General features: G+C 36.9%; 1 protein-coding gene across 1 annotated transcript; it reads left to right on the forward strand.

Moving 5' to 3' along the window:
- The first annotated feature begins 5,205 nt into the window (after window positions 1–5,205).
- LOC125213560 (receptor protein kinase TMK1-like) lies at window positions 5,206–8,991 on the forward strand. The gene is made up of 2 exons (XM_048114173.2): window positions 5,206–7,759; window positions 8,189–8,991. Exons 1-2 carry the CDS (start codon window positions 5,497–5,499, stop codon window positions 8,725–8,727), a joined length of 2,802 nt encoding a protein of 933 aa, XP_047970130.1. The 5' UTR covers window positions 5,206–5,496; the 3' UTR covers window positions 8,728–8,991.

An 8,991-nucleotide genomic window follows, 5' to 3' on the forward strand; every position in this document is an offset into this window, starting at 1 on the left:
AGCCACTGCCTTACATGTAAATTCATACTATAGTATTTTAAAAAACATAGCCAACGTAATTATATAGTAATATTTACAATAATCTGACATAAGGCTTCAACCATCATGAATCAAAAGTAGAGCACCCGCAATAATCATAAGCTAACCATACTATAGCTAAAATTTCTTCTTGATACATCACCATGCTCTTTCCAGCATAGTAATAGGCTAACCAAACAACAGTTTAACAATAGTCTAAGCCAATGTTCTAGCCCATTCCAGAAAGAAAAAAACACCAAAAATAACAACAATTAAATGAATTGGAGCAAAAAAACATAGAATAAAAATAAAATAGAAATATGATATTTTAGAAAGATATTTTAGAAAAAAATTAAAAAACGGCTAGTCCACTATTGACTAGCGATCGGCTAACCATGCTAGTCCGCGCCCAACCTCTCATCCGTCGTCCGCTCGTCCGTCGCGTTAGCTTAACACAATAGTGGACTAACGTCACGCCCGATTGTGGGTGCTCTTAATACTAATAAATAGTGTTTTAACAATATCATATAAATGTATTATAGCATTCATAAATTTTAAACTAGGTTGTGTAAACATCTCCAAATAGTTGACCCTACTATGGAACGATTTCAAATCATCATTGTAGGATTAGATTCAGGGAAAAATATTACTCCTTCCGGTTTTATAAAGTTTGTTGTATTTTGCTATTTTCACTTGTTCCATAACATTTGTCATAATTCACTTTTTTTTTTATAATAGATCATATATTCTACGAACTCATTTTCATTCATGTTCTAATATAAAACTAATATTATTATGTATTTAAAAGTACGATTCATATTTCACTAACTCTTAAAAGTCATTTTTCATTCATTTTTTATAGCTTATAGCGGATCAAAGTATGACAAACTCAAGATAGAGGAAGTAGAATATATAGTACTTCGTATGCATAATGTGAGCACCATTTTTTATACAATAGTAATTTTTTAAATTAGTAGTATCATTAATAATATACTCTTACTACTATACAATAAATATATAGAATCAAACTCAATTTTTAAAATTCATAAAATAAAATAAGAACCGGACAAAGACTATTGCTTATGAGTGGTGATCACATGAAATATATAGAGTTTAGGACTTATGACTTTAAATATAAAAAAAATCAGTTTAAGTTTTCACTGAATAGCTATTAATATAATCTTGAAAATTAAAAAGTAGCCCTGAATTTGAATATGATAAGAGTGGGGGCCTAAACTGGCGAAAAATGTTATTGCATCACTAGAATCAGTTTTGGATCCAATCATGTGAATATTGGGCGCAAGCTCGTATCTTTCAATTGGGTGCAAGACCACTCCACTAGCATCCTTGGCCCAAATATATTTTTTTATCCAATTCAATTAAGAATTGATGAATGGTTTGTGGAGTATATGCTTGTTTTGGTCGACTACCTTATTAATACATACTTTCTATATTTATATTTCGAGTAAATCGCATTGATTTAGCCTCAAAATGTGACTTTATGATGAATAATAAATAAGTCTATCTTTTTCCTTTTATGGAAATAAGTTTCTCATTTATCTTTCTTAGGTCTCAAAGCCCCAGTTTATTAGTTAGACAAAAATTCAGTAACCCCGTTGCACTATATCATCACCACTAGAATCGATTTCGTAAGAATATACTCCATCTGTTCCATTATAAATGAAACATTTGTTTTTTTATATATGTTTTGAAAAAATAATAATAAATAGTTAAAATGGAGAAAAAATAAAGTGAAAAAGAGAACAATATAAAAGGATTCTACATTATTCTCTCTCTTACTTTATTTTTTATAATTTTTTCAAAACAAGTGCGAAAAAACAAACGTTGCATATTTAATGGGACAGGCTAATCAAATATTAACCGCATTATTTTTTGTGAGATAATTTATTTTGCGTAAAAGTTGTAGTTTTGAAAATGTGTTAATAAAAGATATTAAGCCATATGATATTCTAGTTTATAACTAACCATTTTTATTATTTTTGTGTCTTCATAACTAAATTTTGTTAGTATTAGTAGTATTTTATCTATACGTACACCAAACTTTGTTGTTTTCGTTATACTACAGTACTATAAATCCGAACTAGATATATATTGTCATTTACTCCTGATTAACTTATTTATAAGATGAAAGAAATAAAGCAATAAACTTTAGTTATGAAAATTTGCCATAAGTTAAATTTATTTTTATTGTTTATATGTGTCAAAATTGAATATATATATCCATTACGTAATGCTCCTTTTATCCCATAAAAATATGTGCACTTTTCATTTTTGTCCGTCCCACAAATTATATCAATTTAATAATGTATGTCATATATCTTCTAAAACTACTTTACCTGTCATTTTTCTCGATCTCTCTTACTTTATCATAGCATTCTCATCATCTCTTTTATTTTACTATTAATTTTATCTTAATTTATGGATCATATTCATTGCCCATATTTTCATAGGACGAAGGAAATATTTTTTATTTTGACTGTGGTAATAAAGTAAAATAGTAAAAGGAATATGGCAACAAAACTTTGGTGTACATAAAAATAAAATAATACTAATAATAAATTGTTTTCAGACTAAAAATATAATTATAAACTGAAACAACTAAATACCTTGGTATTACTTTAGATTGATTACATGAAATATAAAAAATTAAGAAATGAAATAATAGCATCCACATCTATGCTCTTGCCAAAGAGTATGGAGTAGGCTCGGACCCACTTTTATTCATTTTTTTAGAGAGTGTTGGAGTGATATTCATGCACATCCATGCTCTTGCCAAATTACAAAAATATTCTTGTTCATAGGCGGCACGATATTGTTCATAGTATTCTGGTTCTTCGCGCTCCGGTTCCGCAATGATATCGGTGAAATCCATTTTTGAATTTTTTTTAGAGAGGGTTGGAGTGAGAGAGGAAGATGTAGATGAGTTATATGAAAAAATATGAATGAAAGATAATTTGATGTGAAAAATGGATGATGAATGTGTGTATTTATAGATGGATTTGGGATTAAAAAACATTAAAACAAATAAAAAAAATTCAAAAAATCGGTTATAAACGGCTATATTTTTTGGAAATCCAAATATATATATATTTTTTTAATTTTTGGTACTCCCTCCGTTTCTTCATAGTTGAGGCGGAACTTTTCGGCATAGAGTTTTAGAAATGAATGTTGAGTGTGTTAAATAAATAGATAAAAAAGTAAGAGAGAGGAAAAAGTAGAGAGAATAAAGTATACTGAATAAAGTAGAGAGAATAAAGTAAGAGAAAGTAAAGTAAGAAAGAGGAAAAAGTTACCATATAAGGAAACGACTCAACTGTGAAGAAACGGAAGGAGTATTATTTTTTATTTTTTTTATAAAAAAAGGAAAATACAACGGATAATCCGTTGGCGAATAGAAACGCGTCACGTCGCCTGCTCAGCGGCATGGACGTGCTCGATGCATCGAGCAGTGCCGTGCCAGCGGCGAGAGCGCAGCGGCAAACAACATGGCGGCACGGACGGCGTTCGTCCCAGTGAGCACCGATGTGGATGCTCTAAAGTGAGCGGTGTTGTGGAACTTGGCCAAGATATGCTTATTCGGTGTAACACTAAACATAAAAAAGACACATTTAAGTATAGCTAATTATAAACCTAGTTTTGGTGACTCGAGTTTGATGCGTTAACAAAAACATGATTTTTGGTAAGTAATTTGAAATACTTTGTTTAGTTTCTAGTACTTACTTTGTTCACGCTATGGGGGAGCTACATGTATACACGTTGTCGTGCCAAAAAATTATGAGTAAAAATTCATCATTTTCATAAATCAAGTAATGAATAATGATCCAAGTGATCAAAGTGTCGAGAAATGATACTACTAGTAAATTAAATTACAAATGTGCTACTCCTTTTGTGATTCGATCCACAAAGATTATGACTCAAACTTTACAAGTATTATTATCTCTTATTTACTAAAAACACATTTTGCAACATAATACTAATACTCCTTTTATGTACTCATTTTATCCACTAAAAATATATCAACATTTATTAACTATTTCCCAATACGTGTGTTGATTAGCGTTATATGATATAGTATTAAACATTTATTTGAATCTCAGAATATTACTATTCATTAGATCATCTTCCACACGAAAAATCGCATTATAAGATTCATTTTCCACCACCCTTAAAGCCATTTTTCCTACATAGTTTATACTAGTAATTTACAAACTTGTCTACTCAGTCAAATATCTAAATTTTCTGCATAATCGCAATTTAGTGTACCATGTGATGTTCAAATCGTATGTCTCTATTTTAATGATGAGGAAACGTAATTCAGTTAATAAAAGACTTTAGTGCTCCTCCAATCAACCAACAGCTATTATATATAGGTAAATAAATTTAAAATACAGAATGATTTAAGGATTACACTTATCAATAGGATTAGTGAATATATTAGACATCAGCCACACCAGCTCAACAAATGCCATCAAATGTAATTGTGTACTGCAAACGTTTATTGATTTCTAATTTTGGCAAAGTTCGTACATATTAGTTCAATATTTATCCTAACACGAAACTTTATTTTGGTCTAACTTTTGTTTTTGGTTCATAATGATTCAATTAATTCTATGGCGTTATAAGTCAAAAGTTAATGTTCAAACTTGACGTGAACTTTTTTTTTCAAAATTTACAGAAAATAAATACACAAAACACATGAAATTTGAAATAGCTACTCCTAAAAACAATTTTATTTTGTAAGTCAATATAGTATCACACTAAAAGTTGAAAAAGAAATTTTAAAAAATAATTTTTTCCAGACTTTATTTGAAGTTTTAAATATAAATACAAATGAATTGCAAACTAAATATTATACACGTTTTCACAGTATTAACACAGATAGCCACAGATTTCCATATTAGAGATTTAGGAAAAATGATCTGTCAATACTAGTGTATCAAAGGTAAAAACAGGAATACAGCATAAATAAAGAAGATAAAGACGCTATGAATAAATATTCCAAAAAAGCAAAATATGTATCAATATTTGCAGTATCGGTAATATATTAATACTAATAACTTCTTAATCCGGAAAACATAAAAAAGAAAATAAAAAAGTGGTCCCCACACGCATGTGCCAACTGTAATCCTCCTTCTCTGATTCTCTGTCTCACCATCACACAAAAACACCACTCTCTCCGATTCACTCCCACTCTTCGCCACCATTCATTCCATAAACCCTACTCAAAATTCCCAATTTACCAATTATCGCCACAATTTATAAATGGAAGCAACTCATTGCTGTCACAGATTTTGAATTCGGATTCTGATTCGGATTCAAAATCACCAGAATTTTAAAACGGAAACAAATAATTCCAATCAAGGAAAACAATCTCTTTGCTAGCAGGAGCAATTTTTCTTCTCATTCAATTCTCCGCAGCGAGAAAAAAGCGTCAATTGCAATTCAATCTCCAGTCCGATGGCGTCATCAGCATTGTTTTTTTTCACCGTCTTTTCGTTTCTAGTCGCCGCCGCCCGCTCTCAATCCGGCGACGCGGCGGTGATGCAGGAATTAAAGAAGAGCATCAACGCGCCGAGTCAACTCGGGTGGACCGACCCAGACCCCTGCAATTGGAAGTCCGTCACCTGCTCCAGAGACAAACGCGTCACCAGGATCCAAATCAGGCAACAAAACCTCCAGGGCTCGCTGCCTCCCTCCCTCGGAAAGCTCACATCTCTCCAAACTCTGGAGGTCCAAAACAACCAGCTCTCCGGCGCCCTCCCGAGTCTCGCCGGCTTGAACTCGCTGCAAACGCTCTCCGTCAACAACAACAACTTCACCTCCGTCCCTCCCGACTTCTTCGACGGTATGACCTCTCTGCAAGAGGTCTCCATGGATTACAATCCCTTCACCTCTTGGCAAATTCCGGCCGGCCTCAAGAGCGCCTCCGCTCTGCAAAAATTTACGGCCACCTCCGCGAATATCTCCGGACCGTTTCCCGATTTTTTCGGGGCCGCGACGTTTTCGAGCTTGACTAATCTGCACTTGGCGTTCAACAATATCTGGGGCCCGTTGCCGGCGTCGTTGGCTGGCTCCTCGATTCAGAGCCTGTGGCTCAACGGCCAGATGGTTGGAATGAACGGCTCCATTTCTGTTCTGCAAAACATGACTCAGTTGACTCAAATCTGGCTGCACAAAAATGATTTCTCCGGCCCATTGCCTGATTTCACTGGGTTGATTCAATTGCAGGATTTGTCTTTGAGGCAGAATAGCTTTACCGGCCCTGTGCCCGACTCTTTGGTTGGATTGACAACCCTAGCGACAGTTAATTTGACGAGTAATAAGCTGCAAGGGAAAACCCCCAAATTTGGCGGCGCTGTGAAGGTTGATATGACTCCCGGTAGCAACAGTTTCTGCTTGCCCGATCCCGGCGTAGAATGTGATTCCCGCGTTAATGCTTTGCTCGATGTGGCGAGGGATTTTGGGTATCCTGCTACATTTGCTGATAACTGGAAAGGAAATGATCCCTGTGATTCCTGGAAAGGGATTACCTGCACTCAAAAGAACATCACCGTGGTGAATTTTAAAGGAATGGCTCTCTCTGGGACTATTTCCCCGAGCTTCGCCAAACTCACGTCGCTGCAGAGGCTGGTTCTGTCGAATAATAACTTGACAGGAACCATTCCGACCGAGCTCACCACATTGCCCAATCTCGTGGAGCTCGACATTTCGAATAATCAGATTTATGGAAAGGTTCCCCAATTCAAGACTAGTGTGGATGTGAAGACTACTGGGAATGTCAACATTGGCAAGGATGGCCCACCACCTACTGAGCCTGATGGGAAAAAAAATCCAGACGGTAGTGGGTCAGGCAGTGGCAAGAAATCTTATACTGGAGTTGTTGTAGGTTCGGTAGTTGGGGGGCTTTGCATTCTTGCCTTCGCTGGTGCGCTGGTCTTCTGTCTTTATAGAGGCAAGCGCAAGCGCAGTGGGAGGGTTCAGTCTCCTCACACGACAGTCATACATCCACGTCTCTCGGGCTCTGACGATGCTGTCAAGATCACCATTGCTGGTTCAAGTGCCAATGGTGGTGGTGGCACGGGTGAGACCAACAGCCATGGGAGCAGTGGTCCGAGTGACATCCACATTGTCGAGGCTGGTAATATGGTGATCTCTATTCAAGTTCTGAGAAACGTGACAGACAACTTCAGTGAGCGAAACATACTGGGGAAAGGTGGATTCGGGACTGTCTACAAGGGGGAGCTGCACGATGGGACTAAGATTGCAGTGAAGCGGATGGAGTCTGGTGTGATCAGTGAGAATGGGTTAGAGGAGTTTAGGTCTGAGATCGCTGTTCTTACAAAAGTAAGGCATAGGCATTTGGTTGCTCTGTTGGGGTATTGCTTGGACGGGAATGAGAGGCTGCTTGTTTTCGAGTACATGCCTCAGGGGACGCTTAGCAGGTTTCTCTTCAGCTGGAAAGATGAGGGTTTGCAGCCTCTGGAATGGATGAAGAGGCTGACTATTGCACTCGATGTTGCTAGAGGGGTCGAATACCTCCATGGTTTGGCTCAGCAGAGCTTTATTCACCGGGATCTTAAGCCGTCTAATATCCTACTTGGAGATGATATGAGGGCTAAGGTAGCAGATTTTGGACTTGTTAGGCTTGCTCCTGATGGAAAAGCTTCAATTGCGACCAAACTGGCTGGAACATTCGGTTATCTTGCACCAGAGTATGCAGGTTGATCACTTATTTCTCTTGCTGCTATTGCTTTTCGTGAGTATATGCTTATATGTATCTACTATTGATTGATTCTGCTTTATGGGAGTTGCTATAGGTTGATTCAACATGAATTTTACATTTTTGTTATCCATGAGATAATAACTGCATTTGTGTGATAAGGTTCAATGAGGCCTCTGTTTCAAAGTTCACTTTTTTGCCTGTGAGGGAACTAGGAATGAGTTGAATATCCGATTCTTGTTGAATTCTTGTATGATTACGTATGACTCCTTCAATTATCTATAAATTGAGGCTTGCTGATAGGATTTAGTTCAACAGACTGTAGTCTGTAGTATGCTGCACTGCCTTTAATGTTGTTGTTATCATTATTATATCACCATAGAGTAAAAATGGTTGGTTATAAATGTGTGTTTCCATTTCTCATTGTAGTGACGGGGCGAGTGAGTACTAAGATCGATGTGTTCAGCTTTGGAGTGATTCTAATGGAGATAATCACTGGAAGGAAAGCTTTAGACGAATCATTCCCAGACGACAGACAGCATCTTGTCCCGTGGTTCAGGCGCATGCTGATCAACAAGGACACATTCCGCAAAGCCATTGATCAATCGATTGAAGTGACTGAGGAGACTTTGGGTAGCATCTGCACGGTGGGAGAGTTGGCTGGGCACTGCTCTGCTAGGGAGCCCCATCAGAGGCCCGACATGGGACATGTGGTGAATGTGCTTTCCTCTCTGGCAGAGCTGTGGAAGCCATCTGAGCCTGCTGATCCCGACGACGTGTATGGTATTGATTACGACATGACCTTGCCTCAGGTGCTCAAGAAGTGGCAGGCGCTCGAGGGAATGAGCTTGATCGATGGGGATGCGACCTCCTCGTCTTACCCTGGGAGCAACGACAACACTCAGACGAGTATACCCATCCGCCCCTCTGGCTTTGCGGATTCCTTCACATCGGCTGACGGCCGATGAGCACTGCAACAAGAGAGGGAGAGAGCCATTCTTTGGTTAGGTGAATCAGTTGGGAGTTAGATTAATTTATCTATTTTTTTCTTGAAAATCTATTTTTAAACGCATGTAGGTAGCTTTGGTTATTTTATTTTATGGGAAAGGAATCATGGATTTGAGGTTTTGTTAATTGCTTTTGAAACTCCAATTGCTGCTTTATGTTGTATATAGCTTAGTGAATTGATTCCCATGTGTATGGTTGGAGGGTAAAAGTTGATAATTTCTTCA

The sequence above is a fragment of the Salvia hispanica genome, chromosome 3, assembly GCF_029641045.1.
Source record: "Salvia hispanica isolate PSC_SH4W2 chromosome 3, Shi_PSC_v1, whole genome shotgun sequence".
Taxonomy (NCBI): domain Eukaryota; kingdom Viridiplantae; phylum Streptophyta; class Magnoliopsida; order Lamiales; family Lamiaceae; genus Salvia; species Salvia hispanica.

Coding starts and splice junctions, on each gene's coding strand:
- LOC125213560 (XM_048114173.2), top strand. CDS start 5,497: ATGGCGTCATCAGCATTGTTTTTTTTCACCGTCTTTTCGTTTCTAGTC. Junction 7,760..8,188: donor TCTTGCACCAGAGTATGCAG/GTTGATCACTTA, acceptor TTCTCATTGTAG/TGACGGGGCGAGTGAGTACT.